Source organism: Thalassophryne amazonica, chromosome 7 (assembly GCF_902500255.1).
Source record: "Thalassophryne amazonica chromosome 7, fThaAma1.1, whole genome shotgun sequence".
Lineage (NCBI taxonomy): Eukaryota > Metazoa > Chordata > Actinopteri > Batrachoidiformes > Batrachoididae > Thalassophryne > Thalassophryne amazonica.
This window is the reverse complement of record NC_047109.1, coordinates 47,143,375-47,165,497: the sequence shown is the minus strand read 5'-3', so window position 1 is coordinate 47,165,497 and position 22,123 is coordinate 47,143,375. Positions and strand designations below refer to the sequence as shown.

The 22,123-nt window shown below is 40.9% G+C and overlaps 1 protein-coding gene and 1 long non-coding RNA gene across 3 annotated transcripts in view; one reads left to right on the top strand and one right to left on the bottom strand.

Moving 5' to 3' along the window:
• The window catches only part of srsf10a (serine and arginine rich splicing factor 10a), a 25,673-nt gene extending 4,155 nt beyond the window's left edge, over window positions 1-21,518 (top strand). The window contains exons 2-6 of one of the 2 annotated variants that reach the window (XM_034174107.1): window positions 5,220-5,324; window positions 6,138-6,241; window positions 6,350-6,518; window positions 19,623-19,661; window positions 19,748-21,518. In XM_034174107.1, the coding sequence (XP_034029998.1) occupies window positions 5,220-5,324; window positions 6,138-6,241; window positions 6,350-6,518; window positions 19,623-19,661; window positions 19,748-19,997 (667 nt within the window). In that variant the 3' untranslated portion in view covers window positions 19,998-21,518. Of the gene's footprint in view, window positions 1-5,219; window positions 5,325-5,347; window positions 5,837-6,134; window positions 6,242-6,349; window positions 6,519-19,622; window positions 19,662-19,747 lie in introns of those variants that run through there. The other variant, XM_034174108.1, reaches the window with a different exon arrangement.
• LOC117513872 lies at window positions 7,528-22,123 on the bottom strand. Its single transcript, XR_004561739.1, has 3 exons — window positions 21,622-22,123; window positions 13,879-13,889; window positions 7,528-7,539 (listed from the first exon to the last, which is right to left on the bottom strand). It is a non-coding gene; the product is annotated as an uncharacterized LOC117513872 (long non-coding RNA).

The following is a 22,123-nucleotide window of genomic DNA, read 5'->3' as shown; positions in this document are numbered from 1 at the left end:
GCGGCAGCTGATTACATCATCAGCCACATTTAAAACAATGAGCAGTACTCTTGATATCAGATCTATTTTTAAACTGCAGTGACTCATGATCAGCTTGTCTAAAATTGTTATAACAGTTTCCTTGCTCTATTAATGCCTCTGATGAAATGAACAGATTAAGAAAAATACATATTGTCTTAGTTGTTTTAGCTACTGAACTAAGCACTATTAATATAATACTAGACTAAGTATACACTTTACTGCACCATGCAAGATTTCACCTGCTTTGAAAGAGAAACCCCCATCCTGATAAATATATTTTAGCTAGAGAAAGTAATTTCTGAAATATCCAAATTATCTCTCAATTTACTCTCGGAGTCCAGCTCTTCAAAACCTTGTAATAAAAATGCGTTGATGACTGAATTGCTAATTTTATGATGCCATGAAAGAAAAAATAAGCTCAGTAATCTGTCTTACAAAGTTGATCCATTATTTTGGGGTGCCAAATATTGTAAATACCAAATTTGAGCTTTATGCTTCCATTCAGAGCTGATATATTGCTTTCTGAATATGCAAATATAGGTTAAAAATTAATTTGCACCATGTTACAGTACCCTACTTTGCAATTTTTTTTGTCACTATGAAGGCATGGGGTCCGGGGTCCTTTGCTAAGGGCTATCCGGTCCCTGTACGGCCGCAGCAGGAGCTTGGTTCGCATTGCCGGTGGTAAGTCAAACCTGTTTCCAGTGCACGTTGGCCTCTGCCAGGGCTGCCCTTTGTCACCGGTTCTGTTCATTATTTTTATGGACAGAATTTCTAGGCGCAGCCAGGGTGTAGAGGGGGTCTGGTTTGGGAACCAAAGAATCCCGTCTCTGCTGTTTGCGAACGATGTGGTTCTGATGGCTTCGTCAAATCAGGACCTTCAGCGTGCACTGGGGCGGTTTGCAGCCGAGTGTGAGACGTCCTGGATGAAAATCAGCACCTCCAAATCCGAGGCCATGGTTCTCGACCGGAAAAAGGTGCTTTGCCCTCTTCAGGGCGATGGAGTGTCCTTGCCTCAAGTGGAGGAGTTTAAGTATCTCGGGGTCTTGTTCACGAGTGAGGGACAGATGGAGCGTGAGATCAGTAGACGGATCGGTGCAGCGTTTGCAGTGATGCGGTCGCTGTATCGGACCGTCGTGGTGAAGAGAGAGCTGAGTAGGGGGGCAAAGCTCTCGATTTACCGATCGATCTACCTTCCGATCCTCACCTATGGTCATGAGATTTGGCTCATGACCGAAAGAACGAGATCGCGGGTACAAGCGGCCAAGATGAGCTTCCTCCGCAGGGTGGCTGGGCGCTCCTTTAGAGATAGGGTGAGGAGCTCGGTCACTCGGGAGGAGCTCGGAGTCGAGCTGCTGCTCCTCCACGTCGAAAGGAGTCAGTTGAGGTGGCTCGGGCATCTCTTCCGGAGCCCCCTGGACGCCTCGCTGGAGAGGTGTTCCGGGCACGTCCCATTGGGAGGAGGCCCCGAGGAAGACCCAGGACACGCTGGAAGGATTACATCTCTCGGCTGGCTTGGGAACGCCTTGGGGTTCCTCCAGAGGAGCTGGGGGAGGTGTGTGTGGATCGGGAGGTCTGGGCGGCTTTGCTTGAGCTGCTGCCCCCGCGACCCGACTCCGGATAAAGCGGAAGAAAATGGATGGATGGATGGACTATGAAGGCATTTGAACGAGATAAAAAAAAAATGACAAAGTTGATATATCAATATGCTCTCCACAAAAAAAAAATTAAGTGGCTGAGCACTTGCCCACATGGTCAAATCATAGCGACCAGGGGCCTATTTTTGACATTCTACGATCATATTCGATTTTCACGAGTCAATAATTCAAAAACCCTTCAAGTTATGACCACAATGTTTTACACATACGAGGTCTGTCAATAAAGTATAGGTCCTTTTTATTTTTTTCAAAAACTATATGGATTTCATTCATATGTTTTTACGTCAGACATGCTTGAACCCTCGTGCGCATGCGTGACTTTTTCCACGCCTGTCGGTGACGTCATTCGCCTGTGAGCACCCTTGTGGGAGGAGTCGTCCAGCCCCTCGTCAGAATTCCTTTGTCTGAGAAGTTGCTGAGAGACTGGCGCTTTGATCAAAATTTTTTCTAAACCTGTGAGACACATCGAAGTGGACACGGTTCGAAAAATTAAGCTGGTTTTCAGTGAAAATTTTAACGGCTGATGAGAGATTTTGAGGTGATACTGTCGCTTTAAGGACTTCCCACGGTGCGAGACGTCGCGCAGCGCTCTCAGGCGCCGTCGTCAGCCTGTTTCAAGCTGAAAACCTCCACATTTCAGGCTCTATTGATCCAGGACGTCGTGAGAGAACAGAGAAGTTTCAGAAGAAGTCGGTTTCAGCATTTTATCCGGATATTCCACTGTTAAAGGAGATTTTTTTTTTTAATGAAAGACGTGCGGACGGATTGCAGCGTCGGCTCGCAGCCGCCGCGACGCTCCGCCACAGGAAAAACACCTCTGTTGGAAGCCTTAAGGACAAGTTGGAACATGTCCAGCTGTTAAACAATTTCTCATATACTCACTCCACTGAAAGCCATCAAAAGCCGCCTGGATTTTACAAATGGTTATCAACACAGAGGTGTTTTTCCTGTGCCGCCGCACTGCGCCGGCTGCGTCCCGATGCGCGGACCCGTCCGCACGTCTTTCATTAAAAAACAGCCGTTAAAATTTTCACTGAAAACCAGTCACTCATTAAGTCCATGCCTGAGACTGCAAGCTGTTATAAAAGCCAGAGGTGGTGCAACAAAATACTAGTGATGTGTTGGAGCGTTCTTTTGTTTTTCATGATTCCATAATTTATTCCTCAGAATTGAGTGATTCCATATTTTTTTCCCTCTGCTTGGTCTAAAAAAGTAACCGTTACTGACTGCCACAATTTTTTTTCCTGATTTCTTATACTGTTTCTTAAAGCCAGAAAGTTGCCATTTGAAATGACTTTAGTTTTGTGTCATGTCTGTGATCTGCTTTTTTCTACAAAATTAAACAACTGAATGAACATCCTCCGAGGCCGGTGATTCCATAATTTTTGCCAGGGGTTGTATCCACAACAAGCATTAACACAGGTCAAAGTCAAGGGGAGGAAAAAAAAAAAAAGCAATTGTGCAAAAACATATCCTGTGAGTTGAGGTAGACAAGAGATTAACATGACCAAGAAGCAATGAGTGTTGACAGATAAGTCTATCATGTAGTATTGTGATGTAGAAGTTAGAAGAACTAAGACATAAATATTATTCAACAAAGGACAAAGATCCTGGTAAGGTGCATGAAGACATTCAGCAAAAAGTTAGTGATCAAAAGGTAACAAGTTCAAACTGGTGCAATTAATGCAGGTAAAGAGTGCAGAATAAGAGGGCTTCTTAAAGAAAAATTAACAGGTCTGTTTGAGTCAGATTTCTTGCTGGTTGGTAGGTGTTCAAATACTTATTTGCAGCAGTAACATACAAATAAATTATTAAAAAAATCATACATTGTGATTTCTGGATTTTTTTTTTTTTTTTTAGATTGTCTTTTGCGTACAACTTTACCAATGGAAGCCATTTCCTGAAACTTCATAGGCAGAAGAGGTTGGGGGAAAATGGCTTGGGGGGAGGTTCTGCTTGGTTGCCCACAAATTGAAAAAATAAATAAATAATTAAACATAAATAAACTTCCATGCAAGTATTGATCTTCCTTGTTTATTGTTGTATTGTCTGGGTTCTTTTTTTGCATACACACTAATAAATTAATTTTCAGCTGTTTTCTCAATGAAAACCTCTTTAATCATGGTGAACTTTATTTCTTCTGTCTGTTCGGCATCTCGCTTCCCCACTGTGGCCGTTGAGTGCAGCATCCTGGAGGTTCCAGCGGTTCTCGGTGTCACGGCCGGTGGGTTCTGCCACAGATGGCACAGAAAACAACAACATAGTCTTCTGATCTGCAGGCTTTATTTCTCTCTTGTGCTTCCTCACAATTCACGTGAGCAGAGAGTCAGCTGAAAGTGTCTGGGAACTTTCTTCTTAATCCTTTGATGTTGGATATTCCACGAATAACAGCGCTTTATTTTTTTGTGTGATAGTTAACCAGACCAATGATATGCAAGTCTTGCATGTTGAATCTTGTGGAGATGTCCACTTTACGAGCTTACACAGGAACACAATGGAGACAAGAGAAATCACTCTGTGTGGATGCAAACTGATGAATTTAAATAAATTTAAGCAAAATTATTTGAGGAAACAGTGAACACCCTAACCTTGAAAACTGGCATGAAGGCCCTAAGAGTATAACGACTTGGTGCTGTGCCACGCTTTCCTGAGATTGGAACTGAAAAATGCTTATCGGCCCATCTCTGTTAACAAAAAATACTGCCATGTATCCATTAATTTGGATGTCAATCGTTTCAATACATCTGCGCTTTGATTCTGGGTTTCTCTCTCACATGCAGTCTTATGTGGAGTAACATTTCTGATTTCACGGCTCACTAAATGGGCTTTTTTAAATGCTGTTTTTATTTATTCATTTTGTAAAGGTTTGGCAATTGATGCTAATATTGTGGGGAGCTGCCATAGCTGCACTGTGACTGGCTGAACAGGTTAACTTGGTGCCCACTGCAGTAGATCGCAAATAATTCTATTCTGTTAACACAGAAACCCACATAATAAATGGCATCAGCAATTGGACACAATCCCCCTGCCCAAACATTTCTGCTACTTCATAGCATAAACAGTAAGTGCATTGCTTGGTTTATTGTGTGGAACGTCATTCAGTCTCCCTCTCAAGATGGCTGCCCAAGCTACTTGTTACTGGCTACATCAGTGAATAATGAAGTCTGCTCAAATGCTTAGAGTACATCCAGAAAGTGTCAACAGTGCTTCAGTTTTTCCACATTTTGTGATGTCACAGCCGTATAATGCTGTAACATAAAAATATGTGGAAAAAGTGCAGTTCTGTGAATACTTCCTGGATGCACTGTATGCATTTTATTCATCCCTTGCACTCACTCAATGCTGGCTTTCTTTTTAATGTCCTCCTTCTGCCTAAGCATTCAGTTGTAAGCATTGGCTTCTTCAGGGGTACATGTAAATGCTTTAGTATGTGCTGCAGGGAGTCTTGATGCCACAGGTTATCTGCTACACTTGTGTACACTGCACAAGTATCATGCACAGATTGGCTGATTGAATTGTGCTTATTTCATGACACTTTAGGCCAGAGGATTTACGCCGCGAGTTTGGTCGTTATGGGCCTATTGTAGATGTCTACATTCCACTTGACTACTATACACGGCGGCCAAGAGGATTTGCTTACATTCAATATCCTTTATTCTTTTCATTTGAAGTTGGTGTTTTTATTCAGGAAATGCAGAGTTCTTTGGGTTTCATCACATCTCACATTTAGTTCTCTCAGCATTTGCTTTTTTTTGTGAAGTGTTTTATTGTATGTAAACCCTTTTTTCCGTAAACTATTTATAGCATAACGTATTCCAGTTTTAGCATATCCCTAACCAATATTTCCTCTGTTGTTGCCTTAGAATGGTAAAGATACAGTTCTGGAGACCAACACCAAACAAAGTTGAAAGGCGATTGTAGAGTAGATTCAAGCCAAAGACATCCAGGCATCAAGCAGTAGTGGAATTTGGAAAATACAGAGAGCAAAAGCATGAAGATACAAAGAGGAGAAAAGAGAGCCCCCAGGCTTCCATTTGTCTACCAAACGGAAGAAAAGCAAAGTGTTTATTGGGCAAAGACAAGCAGGAAACCGCAAGTTCTTCTGCCACGAAAGTAAAGAACATGCTGAAGGTTAAAGGTAACAAGCCAAACATTTTGTATCCTACCTGACCTATAATCACTTTCCATAATTGTTTTGTGCTCATAGTCTGAAATCGCAACGGGCCTGTTGATTCTGATTCTTAAAGTAGATTTGAATGAATAATAATTTTTAGACTTGGTACTTGAAATTGATGATTTTGAAGTTACAGAACAATAACATCATGTATGTACTTTGAGAAGTTGGAGCTATCAACATACTGCAGCCTTGTCTTTGCAGTTTGCTTTGGATATGTTTGTATGTGTGCAGCTTTCTGTTTACTTTAAACTTCAAAATGAAAGGCCTTAACAGTACAGCACGTTTGAAGATGTCCGGGATGCGGAGGATGCTCTTCATGACCTGGACCGTAAATGGCTTTGTGGGCGTCAGATTGAGATCCAGTTTGCCCAAGGGGACCGCAAGAGTATGGACAATATACACGCATATTGCAGCTATTGGAAAGGGCCGTGTAAGATTCTTTTGAGAAATATTGTCTCCTAATGTATTGTTGTTTTTAATTGCTTCCTCCAAGCCCCTAGCCAAATGAAGGCCAAGGAGCGTCACTCTCCTCGCAGTTTTTCACGCTATGATGATGATCGAGATAGTCGCCGCAGGCACTCCCGCAGAGGGAGCTATGACCGCCGCAGGTCCCGCAGTCCATCTTACGAGCGTCGCTATCGGAGGTCTGAGAGTCCCGGAGAGTAAGTTGATTTTTATAAATGTTGTTTAATTAACCTCTTTTCTATTACAAATTTTAAAGTTGTTTCATACTCAACCGGTTAAGTCATTTTGTTTGGCTTAAAAAATATTCCTGGTGTCAAACCTGTTTTGCAACTGTGAGTCACAATTTTGTCACAACAGACTCATTGTTAACAGCATACATTTTTGCTGATTTGGTACTTGTGTGCATGTAGTTCTTTCTTCTTTTTTCTAGATTTATAAATTCATGCATGCACATGGTTCTGTTTTGATTATTTTGACACTGCATGCTCATAAACATGACTTCCACTCCCACAGTTAAGTAAAAGTGATCAAAGTGTGCACGTGTGTATACACCATATCTGTGTGTCACAGTGCCCGAGGCTGAGCATCAGGCCACCTCCCCCCGCCCCCTTTTTTTTGAAGAATGTTGGTTAAAGAAAGCTGAATTTTAATTTAATAAAGTTGATTAAATGGCCATGCACAATTAAATCACTTTGTGTCCCCAACATGTCGTAAAAAGCAAAAAATTAGTTTTCATGATGTTTTTCCTCATCTCTTCCATGTCTTACTTGTGAGGATGTTTTGTTGAAATGTGCTCTTATTTTGAAAGGCTATTGTGCAAAAGGACAATGGCTAGCTTTGTGTAGGTTAAGATGCTGGAGTCTTAATGGGCCTTTCACACTGAATACGTCGGAAGCGTCAAATGCATCAAAAATCAGTCTAAAAAGCATTATTTCAATGAGACGCGTTGCTTTTTAGATGCGTCAGAAGCGTCACGTCAAAAGCCGAGTTAAACCGACGCTTCTGACGGGAGCGCATTGCGGCTTTTCAGCAGGCTGACGTGGTCAAAGTTCAATCCAACTTTTGACGCACTGAGCCATGACGTTCCTTCGCGTTGTCCAATAGGAACAACGCATCGGGCCAAAACACGGAAGACTAGTGGCAGAAACCACTGATCTCTACAAAATGGATTGGTGCAGAAACCACTGATCTCTACAAAACGGACTGGTGCAGAAACCACTGATCTCTACAAAACAAACGTGTCACAGGACTGCTCATTATAGAGCAGTTTTCTGAAGAAAAAGCCTTGGAAATGTTTTTTTGTTGTTGTTTGTTACTTCAGAATTTCTGATTTCTGTTTAAAAAAAAATGTTTAGAATGCTTGTAATTAAAATAGCTAAATAAATCAATAAATGGTTCTTTAGAAACCTTTCATCTGTAAATTAAAACCACCTGTTATTTCAGATTAGGTAATTTCTTATTTAACATAAGGAACCTCTGACATTTATTTTTAGACAGAATAACATGGAAATTTGTACTTTTTTTTTTTTTTTTAAGTCTGGTAGATTATTTATATCTCATTTCAACCAGAAAAACAGACACTGTAAATAAATACAAATGTTTATTATAAATGCAACAGGAAATAATTTAAGTAGAAGCATTCAGAGAGTGCAAACCTCCGCCAAGGCTATGGGGTCACTGACGCCATAACGTCTGCACGCCGTGGAATCATTGAACCTAAAAAAGTCTAACAATGATGTTTGCTCAGTAGTAAAAAAAAGTTTCATCTGCTGTGACTGGATAGCATGTATCCTTAGCGCTTGGCATCACAGTTTGCACCTTTTCCAGAAGCTACTGTCATCTGAGCACTGATATTGATATTGCATGTGCTTATAGACAAAAACAAATAAGACAAAATTCAATTTATTATTCAACTAAACTGCAAATATATTAATTTTTTTAACATTTATGAAACACTTCTCTAAACAAGGCCATAGGGTCACTGACCCTAAAGAGATTCCCTCCTTGGCACAGTCATCTATTCAACAATTTAGTGTTACAACCAAAACTATGATACATACACTTTTCTTTCCTTTATATTTGACATCCTTGACCATGAAAACATACCACTAGAACTTGGAATCACTTTTATGTCTTTATTAGTTCAAAAGTTATTGTATAAAAACGATTTTTCGGTAATGGCGGTTTTCTTCTGGATCTAGTTCCATAACATTTGAAGGTACATCAAATCTGATGACACCTTACTGAATCACTACAGATTCAGCTACAATTTAGTGTTAGTTGTGCATCTCTAGCTTCATTTGTCACCTCACACTGGCACATTTTCTATTTTTCCCTGTATTTTTTGCATGTTCTGGATCACCAGATCTGGAATCCGGATCCGATCATCACCAAACTTTGTTGTTTGATAGAACATTTGACTATGTTACACCCTAATTTTTTTCAAGTCTTTCTGCCTTGTTTTTGTGGAGTTAGAAACAAGAATGTCAAAATTCCCCCTATCCCACAATGGTGAAGAATCCTTCAAAAAATTCCTGGATCCGGATCGTGATCCGTATCACCACTAAAATTTAATCACTTGTTCCTCTTGTCATTTCCAACCACTCCACAAAATTTCATCAAAATCCGTTCAAAACTTTTTGAGTTATCCTGCTGACAAACAAACAGACAAACAAACAAACGCGACCGAAAACATAACCTCCTTGGCGGAGGTAATGACTGCAGTGTGATTGTAAAGTAGGATTTCTGTGACATAAACCTCATGATGAATTTTTTTATAGTCATTTCAACTTGTAATTTCGCCAAAATATGTAATTGCCTTTAATGTTGTTATCAGGACAGTCATTTCTAAAATATGAATTTGAGCACAATAAGTGGAGAGCTTCTACTTGTGCAAATGTCTTTTGACTTTGATTCATAGACATCTTTAATGATCCATTCAGTTATTGTTAAAATATAAAATGAAACATCTTTTTAAAAAAATAATAAAATAGTTGCTGTTGAAAGAGCCTTTTATTTAGAAGCAGGTGATGTTATGCTGGATTCTCGGGACCAGATGAAGGTCTCTTCTGCAGCTTTGAACTCTGGTGGTGTTGCTGAAGAGCAGAGATGTTTTCTTTCGACTGGACATCATGGTGTTCAGGTCATCAATGGAAGTTTGGTTGTCTGCACAGCAAATGTTCCTGATTGGGACAAATAAAAATATTTAATAATAAACAGTTTATATAAAAAAAAAAACGATGGGAAAAAAAAAAAGCCAGAAAAGAAAGCTATTTAAAGTTGAAATTTGTGGTCTCCGAAAAAAGCTGTAGCTTTATTTGGTAAAAATAAGAAACACTGAACCATTTACAAATTAAAGCGTTCACTCAGATCATCTGAGCTAAAAAGCTAAGCTAACGTTAGCCGATCAGTAAACCTTCACAGCAGTGTAGAAACGTCATGTTTTACTTTTATTTTATTCTCACCTCGATAAAGCTGCAGAACTAAACTCCGTTGGGCAAACCGGGACATGGGAGATTTCGGACTGAGTGAGTCTCCTCCATCACCCTGGCTGCCGGCCTCGGTCTGCCCAGGAATGATGCCTGAAGGACGGCTTCTCCATGTGGGTCGGCCCGCTGTTGTGGTTCAATCGATATCCCACCAAGTCGTCAGTCCTCCCTCGGTTGGCGTCACTCCGAAAAGTAGCTGAAAAAAGCTCCTCCCAGCAGGAAACAGCAAGAGTGTGACGTAGCAATCTCCGCCCCTTGCCGCTTCTGAAGCGAAGAGTGACGTCACGCGTTGGATTGGAAGGCGTTGGCGGATTGGTCTGACGTATTCAATGTGAAAGGCCCTTTAACCTTCACAATCTGGACATGGGGTCAGTCTGTCACAGAGCCACATGTAGACAAATTCATTCACACGTGCACCTGCGGTCAAGTCTAGTGCTGAGTTGAAAAGATCGAGTCCCCAATATTAAATTGGTTCTCATTTTAATTCCAACAGATCAATTCACACATCCAGACACTGATTTAAAAAAAAAAAAAACATATCCGAGGTCTGTTAGAAAAGTATCGGACCTTTTTATTTTTTGCAAAAACCATATGGATTTGAATCACGTGTGATTGCATCAGCCACGCTTGAACCTTGGTGTGCATACATGAGTTTTTTCACGCCTGTCGGTTGCGTCGTTCGCCTGTGAGCAGTGGTCCACCCCTCTCGTCGGATTTTAATTGCGAATAAATGTCTGAACGATTTGGAGCTTTGCTGCATCAATTTTTTCCAGAAACTGTGAGAGACCTCCAGGTGGACACCATTCGGAAAATTCATATGACTTTCAGCGACGATTTTATGGAGATTACACAGATTAAGGAGTGCTCCAGCCGGTTTAAAGACCGCCCACAGCGTCTGAGAGCGTGGCGCACTCCGAGCGCCGATCCACAGGCTGACACCCCACTGAAACAACCAGAGCATTTCCAACGTGAAGGCTTTGCTGATCCAGGACGTCGTCTGACTTCCACAAAAAAAGGCAGAAGGCGTGGACATCAGCACTTTTTCGGCACATTCCACTGTTACAGGAGTTTTTTCATGGAAAGAGGAGCGGAAGGATGCGCCACCGTGCCGCTCATGGCGCAGCACAAAACCACCTCCGTGTTCTCACAGGACGGCTTTCAGATGGCTCAGACGGTTTTTGGTGGCTTTTCAGTCGTGTGACTAGCTGAGAAATTGTGCATGAGCTGGACATGCCCCAACATGTCCTGTGAGGCTTCATCACGGCGTTGCTTTGCGCCATGCGGAAACGTCCCGACGTGCGGAATTCCTCCGCACGTCTGTCTCAATGTGCCGAAAAAGTGCTGATGTCCACGTCTTCCGCAATTTCTGTGCTAGTCAGACGATGTCCCGGATCAACACAACGTCCAGTTTAGAAATGAACGGCACATTCCACTGTTACAGGAGTTTTTGTCATGGAAAGAGGAGCGGAGGAGCTGCATGGTGCAAAGCAACGCCATGATGAAGCCTCACAGGACATGTTGGGGCATGTCCAGCTCATGCACAATTTTCTCGGATAGTCACACGACTGAAAAGCAACCGAAAACCGTCTGAGCCATCTGAAAGCCGTCCTGTGAGACCAACACGGAGGTGGTTTTGTGCCTCATCCCTCTGCTCCTCTTTCCATGAAAAAAAACTCCTGTAACAGTGGAATGTGCCAAAAAAGTGCTGATGTCCACGCCTTCTGCCTTTTTTTGTGGAAGTTAGACGACGTCCCGGATCAACAAAGCCTTCACGTTGGAAATGATCTGGTTGTTTCAGTGGAGTTTTAGCCTGTCGATCGGCGCTCGGAGTGCGCCGCGCTCTCAGACGCTGTGGGCGGTCTTCAAACTGGCTGGAGCACTCCTTAATCTGTGTAATCCCCATAAAATCGTCGCTGAAAGCCATATGAATTTTCCGAGTGGTGTCCACCTGGAGGTCTCTCACAGTTTCTGGAAAAATTTGATGCAGCAAAGCTCCAAATCGTTCAGACATTTATTCGCAATAAAAATCCGACGAGAGGGGTGGACCACTGCTCACACAAAGCCTGCTCACAAGCGAATGACGCAACCGACAGGCGTGAAAAAAACTCACGCATGCGCACGAAGGTTGAATTTTTGGCTGATGCAATCACACGAGATTCAAATCCATATGGTTTTTGCAAAAATAAAAAGGTCCGATACTCTTCTAACAGACCTCGTGTGTGTGTGTGTGTGTGTGTGTGTGTGTGTGTGTGTGTATATATATATATATATATATATATATTTTTTTTTTTTTTTTTTTTTTTTTGTCTCTCTACATTGATTGTGGATGTGCGACCGGGACTCATTGTCTGTTGCGCGCAAGAAAAGAGCAAATCCGCTGTTTAAATCACACAGTAGTTTTTTTTTTTTTTTTTTTTTCCCCTTCTTTCTTTCATTCCTCATAATGCCGTGAGTCCGCACACGGAGGTTGTCTGGTGTGGACTGACTTTTCAGTCAGTCTTCTCTGCCAGCACTCGCTGTGCGGTTGTGGAAGAAGAGACTGACTGAAAAATCAGTCTGCACGGCTGTGGGAGAAGTTCTGCAGCGTGCCGCACAGCCAGTGCTGCTGACGCGAGTGTTTGTAGGGGAGACCGGGACCATTTGCCCACAGAAAATTTTAAATTTATAACTCTTCTGACACACTATTGCCTATATTTTGAGGGCCAAATTTTGTGAAGTAAAGCCATAGTAGAAACAAGGCATCCAGCAAAACATGGAAGGGTGTAGAAATGTACTTGTCTGAAGGCCAACGAACCAGGTACCTCTGGCTTTGGCTGCCCTGGATCTGTTCAGTAATTGTCATTCAGCATGTTTGTAAAATAAAAATACTACTCTATCATTCTGGGAGGGGGATTGGTCTGTGCCATCAGTCTTAACAGCCATCATTATTAAGTACCTGTACTTAATTTGCTGTCAAATGTCAATATAATACTAGCATTATGTTGTGTAACTAGACAATTAGGTAACAGCTCAAAAACATTTTAAATAACACCAACCCAAATAAATATCAGATCGAATTGAATTGAAATGATAGATTCTGAATCTTAAGAATCGGATCGATTCTTGAAATTTGAATTGATACCCAGCTCTAGTCACCAATTCACTTAGCCTGCATGTCTTTGGAAGTGGGAGGAAACCAGGCCATCCATTTAGGGTTCTAGCTTTAAAATCAAGTTACCATATTTTCCGGACTATAAGTCGCACCGGAGTATAAGTCGCACCAGCCACTTTATCCATTATAAAGAAAAATAAACCATAAATAAGTCACACTGGACTATAAGTCGCATGGACATACAGGTATGTTAACATGAAAAGTTCAGATGATAATATTGTGATGGCTACCGTTTACAGATGCATATTTCACCAGTCGCAACGTGTAATCTGCAGAGTATGATTTTCTTTTTGGTGGCCTTCTCTGTTGTCTTGTTAAGTTATCAGTAAGGTTGAAATTTTATTTTTCTATGGTAGAAGTCGCAGCAACAGTCACACAAGCCTTGAGTGCCCTCTTGTGAGCTGCATTTTACCTACAGATATGTTTGTATTTTGCGGACCACGTTGCGAGCCGACCCATAACCCACACCATCGCTGAACCGTTCTTTTCTAACATATTACCCGCTGTGGACCATAGTACACGCCAGGTGTCAGCTGCCGATGTTCATGCAGCACCTACCTGCACAGCTCATGACCTCCCTGTGGCGGCGACGCCAGCTCCTTCCAAGTGCAGACGCTAATCCTCCGCCGTCACTCACCCAGTGCTCCCACGCAGCTCTCAGCGTCAACTTAAACACTCTGCTCACACTGATATCCAAGGGTTGAAGCTGTTTTGTTAGCCCTCCCGGAATAACAGCAAGCACCGTGTTCGTCTGCTTCACACGCTGCTTCACAATCATTGTCTGGGTGAGGTGAGCAATATGCGTCCAATGTTCTGTTCTCTGATTGGTTATCACGACCAGCGTGACCTATAGGGCGGCTGCCATACTACAGTGCCCATGATGCATTGCATTTCCGTTTCCGGTGGCCATTTTAAAACATAGAGCGACTCTGTCACATAAAATTGTTTTATTACAGTAAATTAATTGAGAATCTACTGGTATATTTTTCATTTATAAGTCGCTCTGGAGTATAGGTCGCACCCCCGGCCAACACATGTAAAAAAGTGCAACTTATAGTCCGAAAAATACGGTAGTTAAGATGAGGGAAGCCAAAATTGTGAAAATGATTATGGCTCTTGTGGTTAGTAATCTTATCAAACAAACGTGTAGGTTGTCATATAAATTTTGGTTAAACGTGAGAAAGAAGTTGTGAAATTATGCAAATGAAAATATAAGAATGCATCCCTGGACATCATAAACCCAAAATTTTCTGGTGGCCTTAAATGCCCCCCGACCCCTGCCAATAAAACTCCACTTTCACCAAAAAAGAGCACACCCACCCCATTTCAGAAACTGGCGACTGGCCTGAGATTTTAATTGATATTGAATGAAGTACTGTAAAGTGCTATCTCATGATGTCATTGTGCAGTTGATTAACATTTGACTGACAGTTTTGATTGCTCATAGTTTGACTTTTTACTACTTGAATATCAATTATTATAGCTTACTTTTTACCTTGTTTTGTTTGTGTGAGTTGGAAAATGTGGTTAATTAAACAGTTTATTCTGTTGAAATCATGTACAATTGTATGTAAATGTTTGGGCATCCCTGATGATTTCCATGATTTTCCTTTATAAATCATTGGTTGTTTGGATCAGCAGTTTCAGTTAAATATATCATATAGCAGACAAACACAGTGATATTTGAGAAGTGAAATGAAGTTCATAAGATTTACAGAAAGTGGGCAATAATTCTTTAAACAAAATTAGGCAGGTGCATAAATTTGGGCACCCCAACAGAAAAATACATCAGTATTTAGTAGAAACTCCTTTTGCTGAAATAACAGCCTCTAAACGCTTCCTATAGCTACCAGTGAGAGTCTGGATTCTGGTTGAAGGTATTTTGGACCATTCTTCTTTACAAAACATCTCAGGTTTGTTGGTTTCTGACCATGGACAGCCCGCTTAAAATCACACCACAGATTTTCAATAATATTCAGGTCTTGGGACTGAGGTGGCTATTCCAGAACATTGTACTTGTTCCTCTGCATGAATGCCTTAGTAGATTTTGAGCAGTGTTTAGAGTCATTGTCTTGTTGAAAGATCCAGCCCTGGCACAACTTCAGCTTTGTCACTGATTTATGAATATTGTTCTCATGAATCTGCTGATATTGACTGGAATCCATGTGACCCTCAACTTTAACAAGATTCCCAGTACCTGCAATGGCCACACAACCCCACAGCATGATGGAACCACCTCCAAATTTTACTGTAGGTAGCAAGTTTTTTTCTTGGAATGCTGTGCTCTTTTTCAGCCATGCATACTGCCCCTTGTTATGTCCAAATAACTCAATTTTAGTTTCCTCACTCCACAGCACCTTATTCCAAAATGACGCTGGCTTGCCCAAATGTGCTTTAGCATACCTCAAGAGACTCTGTTTGTGGCGTGTACGCAGAAAAGGCTTCCTGTGCATTACTGTCTCATCCAGCATCTCCTTGTGCAAAGTGCACTGTATAGTTGAATGATGCACAGAGACGCTATCTGCAGCAAGATCATGTTGTAGGTCTTTGGATTTACTATGACTGTTCTCACCATCCTTCGCTTCAGCTTATCTGAGATTTAGCTTGGCCTGCCACTTCGGGCCTTAACTAGTACTATACCTGTGGTCTTCAATTTCCTCACTATGTTCCTCACAGTGGAAACTGACAGCTGAAATCTCTGAGATAGCTTTTTGTATCCTTCCCCTAAACAGTCTTTGTTTGCAGGTCATTTGAGAATTGTTTTGAGGCTCCCATGTTGCCACTCATTAGAAGAGATGCAAAGGGGGGCAACATTTGCAAATAGCCACTTTAAATACCCTTTCTCATGATTGGATTCACCTGTGTAAGGAGGTCAAGGGTCAATGAGCTTACCAAACCAATTTTGTGTTCCAATAATTAGTTCTAAATGTATTCAAATCGATAAAATGACAAGGGTGCTGAAATTTCTGATCTAGACAACCAATGATTTATAAAGGAAATCATGAAAATAATCAGAGGTGCCCAAACTTTTGCATACAACTGTATTCTTTTTTTACCTAAATTTGTCTGCTGAAATTGGTGTTAATTTTGTCAACCCATTTTTCAATTTAGTCTGTCTTGAGTCAAAATTCATTCTTAGTCACATTTAGTCATTCACGTATCATTTTTGTTAGTCGTGTTTTAGTCTATTAAAAGTCTCAACACTTTAGTGAAGTTTTAGTCAAACGAGAACTCAAGGTATTTTCGTCGAGTTTTAGTCAAAACATTTCTTTTTCTATTTACTTCAGATATCATTTTTGTTTATTCATTCCAGTTGACTTGTGTACAGTACAGTAGAAGAATTGCTGGCAAAAAACACATGACAGTTGGACTGGATGTTGCGTTTCTTCTTGTGTAGTAGATGAAAACAAGGAGGGAATTTTAGTTTATTTTTTATTTCTTGCTAAACATTTTCATCTTGTTTTTATTCGTCAACAGTAATGCACATTTACACAGTTTGTTTTTTCGAACGTTGGTGCCGGTTCGTCATCGGCTCATCTTAGTCATTGGAAAAAGGGTTGTTGACAAACATGTTTCGTCTGACGAAATTAACACTAGCTGAAATGCAAGGGAAAAGACCTAAGTTATAAACATTTTTCGGAGGAAGCATGCCTCAGGTTCCCCCAGTGCCTTTTTTTTTCTCCAGTCCCCCCCTCCCTCACAAATTTGTCACTCACATCCCTTTTGTTTAGCATTGTTTCCTTATTTTGGCTGAAAGGGTCTTTCCATAGTAACTGAGACAGACATCTCTGAAAATGAAAACTGTCACCCTGAGGATGACTGGTATCTTGCCAAAAGATCAACAAGTGAGACTACCATGAAGACGGACTGATGGGCAAGGCTATTCACGATATTCATGTCAAATTTGAAGGCAAAAAAGCACAAATTGCGACCAGCAGGTTTTTTTTTTTTTTTTTGGTGATTTTACTGTTTAACCTTCCTGTGACCTTGACACGTGTGTGCGCTGAAAGGTTACTCCATTGGACTGTTATATGTAAACCTACAAGAGTCTGCAATGATGATTCTCTTTTTCACATCCTTAAAAAAAAAATCTAAATATTGCAAGTTTTTTTCAACATGACATCTTCAGATGATGTCATAACCTAAAAGCTTTGATATATTCTGGATCCTCTCATCAAGCCTTTTGTTTTGGTGTATGACACAGCATGTTTTACTCAAATCTGAAATTTGACCTAATTTAGGTCGCCTTTGACCTTAATCAAACCCTGAAGGTCAAGGTCAGTCGTTTATCCCAGGCAATGGCTTATGGGGAAGACCAATCACTATGTTAATGCCAACTTTGGAATCAACAGTTCAAAAATTGGCAACCAAGAAAGTTTTGTTTTTTAGTGTTTGACCTTGAACTTTTTAACTTGACATTAACCCTTTTCTGTGATAAAAGGTATCTTGCTAGGGCTGCTATATGTGAACTTACCAGAGCCTGCAATGATGATTTGCATGCTTTGTTCATAAATATTTACACCCTTTGCTCAGTACTTTGTTGATATACCTTTGGCAGCAATTACACCCTCAAGTCTTGTTGAATATGATATCACAGCTTGTTGCACCTATCTTTGAGCAGTTTTTCCCCATTCCTCTTTGAAGCACCTCTCAAGCTCCATCAGGTTCATTGGGAAGCGTTGGTGCACAACCGTTTTCAGATCTCCCCGGAGATGTTCAATCGGATTCAGGTCTGGGCTCTGGCTGGGACACTCAAGGATATTCACAGAGTTGTCCTGAAGCCACTCCTTTGATATTCTTGCCTGTATGTTTGGAGTCCTTGTCTTGCTGAAAGATGAACCATCACTCCAGTCTGACGTCAAGAGCGCTCTGGAGCAGGTTTTCATCCAGGATGTCTCTGTACATTGCTGCACTCATCTTTCCCTCAATCCTGACTAGTCTCCCAGTTACTGCCACTACAAAACATCCCCACAGCATGATGCTGCCACCACCATGCTTCACTGTAGGGATGGTGCCTGGTTTCCTCCAAACATGATGCCTGGCATTCACACCAAAGAGTTCATTCTTTGTCTCATCAGACCAGAGAATGTTATTTGTTATGGTCTGAGAGTCATTCAGGTGCCTTTTGGCGCACTTCAGGTGAGCTGCCATGTGCCTTTTACTAAAGAGTGGCTTCCATCTGCCCACTCTACCATACAGGCCTAATTGGTGGATTGCTACAGAGTTGGTGTCCTTCTGAAGTTTCTCCTCTAGTTTCCAGATGCACTGTAGCCAGTACTGTAGGCATTTCCCAGGAGAGAGTTAATTTGGTTCTGACAAAACTTTCAGCACAATGGGTCCCAATGGCTGAATAGAAATCCACAAGGTTCCAAATGTCCAGGGAGACTCTGGGTTTTTGAGGCAGATCTGGATAACTTCATACAATGATTTGTGACCATGGGCAAGACCTGGGTACATCACTTTGAACCAAACAACGTGAAAAGGTTTTTTTTTTTTTTTTTAGATTTTCCCAAATTTATTAAAAACAACAAAAAAAATAAGAAATCAGGTACATAAATATTTACAGCCTTTGACATGAAGCTAAAAATTAAGCTCAGGTACATCCTGGTTGCATTGATCATCCTTGAGATGTTTCTTCAGCTTAATTGGGTACTGTAGTCTCGTTTGAGGGTGGGTGCTAAAGGGTTAAAATGAAAGAACATATGATGCAATAAATGTACTTCGGGGGAAAATTATCTGGTTTGATGAAACAAGATTGAGGTCTTTGGCATGAATGCCAGGCGTCATGCTTGGAGGAAACCAGGCACCATCCCTACAGTGAAGCATGATGGAAGCATGTGTACTTGTCAGGATTGAGGGGGAAGATGAATGCACGCGTTATCCTGGAAGTCAAGGAAGTCATCCACTGCAGATATGACATGATCAGTGTTATGAGTTCCAACAAGATTCCGTTTCATGTTTGGAAACAGACTGAAGGCCGAAGGGTGTGAATACTTACATACATGCGATTTCTTAGTTTTTAAAATAAATTTGCACAAAGTGAAAAACTTTTGTCATGTTGTCAGTATGGGGTGTTGCGAGTAGAATTTTGAAGTGAAAAATGAATTTACTCCATTTTGGAATAAGGCTGCAACAAGATGTGGAAAAAGTGAAGCGCTGTGAATACTGTACTTTCCAGAAGCACTGTAGTGTGGAACCCTATGGAAAATTAGTGGCAATATATACATGAACACTAGGGGTAGTATGAGGGTGATCAGCAGCAACAAACAATGGCGGAATGTTTTGAAGAGTCATTAACATTTTGCCTCAGTGTTACTTGCCTGTCTTCCCCAGCCATGCTTCAGTATGTGCTGTGGGAGCACCCTCTGATGGACAAACTACATAACTACACCACTTCCAACATCCGTTTTTTTTCTGCATTTATTTGGTAAAATAAAAGTTACATGTTGGCAAAAATACTGCCAGTACAGATATGTTTGTGAAAGGCTCATTATGGGTTAACTTGTATATCAGTCAGGCTCAACTAATTAATATACCCCTTTGTTACCATTGATATCTCCCTGTTTGGGAATGGTTATTTACAGTGCATGGCTTTTATTTTTAAATTATAAAATATTTGCATCTTTGCATGACTTTTTTTTTTTATGTAAATATTATTCTAGAGCTCGACACAGACGGAGCCGAAGCCGTGAAAATGACAGGTATGTTACCTTATCCAATGAGAAAACTGTTTTTAAGTTTGCCATTGTGCTTGTATAAATTATTGGGTATCTGTTATTCCCACTAGGCATAGTGGTCCACCACGTGAACACCCCAGGGCACACCGTAAGCCTGACTCCCATAGCAGCTCTGTGTCGCGCTCTCCTTCACCATCTAGATCCAGGCCTAAAGGTAAAAAGAGTCACTCCAGATCCCAGAGCCCAGCGGAGGACTTCCAAAAGCAACCTTCACGCCGTTCTCGATCGCGTTCCTACTCTCGATCCATGTCGCGCTCCCGCTCGAGGTCCTGGGCAGGGCGCAAGTCTGGAGGCCACTAATGCCCCATTCTTCCAAAGCTGGTTTTATCTGTCTGAGGGTGATTGTTTAGAATTTGCTTATTGTAACTGAAGTTCTATGTTCTGTTTGAAGTTGTTTATCCACAGTATGGAGGAATGTTAACAGACGTGAATCATGACTTTATTTTTTATTATGGAAGAGGATTGTTGTTGTGGGTTCATGGAAGCACATTTAATTTGTAATTCAAATTCAGTTTTACACGCAGGCAAAACTGTAGTTTATGCAGAACATGTGATGGTTTCATTCTAATAATTTAGCCAGTAAGGTATCTGTATTTTCAATAAACAGTATTGTTGAGTTTTTAAAAATCAGTGACTCATCAGTTGACAAATACTTTGTTCTTACTTCAGAGAATCTAAGTGTAGTGGCTATGGATGCCAGCTTCAGAATGGTCCTTTTTCCACACTTGTACACTGTAGATGCAATTTATTCTGTAAAAATGGGCAGTGTCAAAGGGTATTTTGTTTTTGTCTTATGTACATTGATTTTTTTTTTTTAACAGTTAACCTTAAGAGGGTTATTTGGTATGTTTGTCAAGGAGTGAGCTGATTTTTATTCTTGAATTTAAGAACTACAATTAAGACACATAAGACATTGGTGTCTGCAGTACGCGTGTGTCTCAGTGAACCTTATTGTGCTGATCCGTTTTCAGTTATGCAGAAGACAAGCACAGACAGAAGGTTGGGGGGAAGGGGAGGGGCTTTATTGTTTTGGTATTTTCAAAGAGTATGTTTTTAAATAAACCAATGGAAGCCAATCTTACACAGGACATTTTCTTTTTCTCTTGGTGACATATCAAAAGGATAAATTAACAGCCAATTCAGAAGTTTACATTTTATAACAAGGAGACATCACCATTCATACATCACTAAGGGAAAGGGAATATAAAAAAAAAACAGGTGGTACTCAATACCAAGTTCAATATTTGGCTTGCGGAAGAACAGCTAATCATTGAAGGTGGTTTACCTGATGAAAACCTTAAGTAAAACATGAAGCTGGTTTTAATTTGCACAGACATACCTTAAAAGCATCAACTTTACATACACAAGCACATTCCAAACACATCCATACCTTGTGAGTCTCCTGTGAGCCAATTGATCTGTTGCTAATTTGATTTGTAGTGAGCACACATTGACCTGCGCTGCATAATACAAAACGTGCAACATCTATATAATGGAAATATAATGGTGCAGGAGTACTGACAAATGCTACAAGTTTTGTTTTTCTTAAAAAAATATTCTTCTGATTCAACATTTTCAGGACATCTTTGACATTCATTATTGTTAAAAAAAATACTTTTTCAAGCAGGCTACAACCACAGCCTGCAAATGTACATATGCTACAAGTACTATACATTTCTGTATATTCATGGCTCTTGAACGCTTTGAAACTTAAGACTGTTTTGTTGTCTTTATGCTGGCCATTACAGCACCAGTTGTGCAACAGCAAACCAAAAAAGACCATTAAAGGATTTAATGAATATTTACCCAAAAAAAACAAACCAAAAAAAAAAAAACAGTTGAGCTGGGCATTGTGCATCAATTCTGTCAAGGGCTGTTGTACAAGCTATAAAACTGATTGCAGTACAGCAAGTACTGGTTGAACTGACCATTAAAGGGTTAATGTAAACACACTCAGGCTGGCTGCCTCCTCTCACATTAAGATCCTTGAGTCACAAAAACTCGATCTGCCTTGCTTCTAAATGCAGCTAACAGAGCCATGAAGCATGAGGTAAATGAGCATGACTCTCTTCCGCAGCGTCAAGACTGCAGCGCAAGGCAGATACCGGTCTAATACAACAGGTAGACAACCAAATAAAGCCTACCCTGATGGCCTTTATGGCCAAATAGTGGCTAAAGTGACAAAGGTGACCAGGCTGGTTGAATAAAGATGACAATGACTTTGGTTACATACAATGACAATTGCCACAAAGAATTGTACAAACAATGCAATGACAGCCTTTGGCAAACTCCACTCCTATAGTGCATGTGCGCACAGCGCGGTTTATAAAAAGTACAGGAGTTGACTACCAGAGGCCTGTGCATCATACTTTATGCTTCAGTTTGAGGTTAGCTTTTGACTGGTAATTGCTGCAGCCTATCAGCTG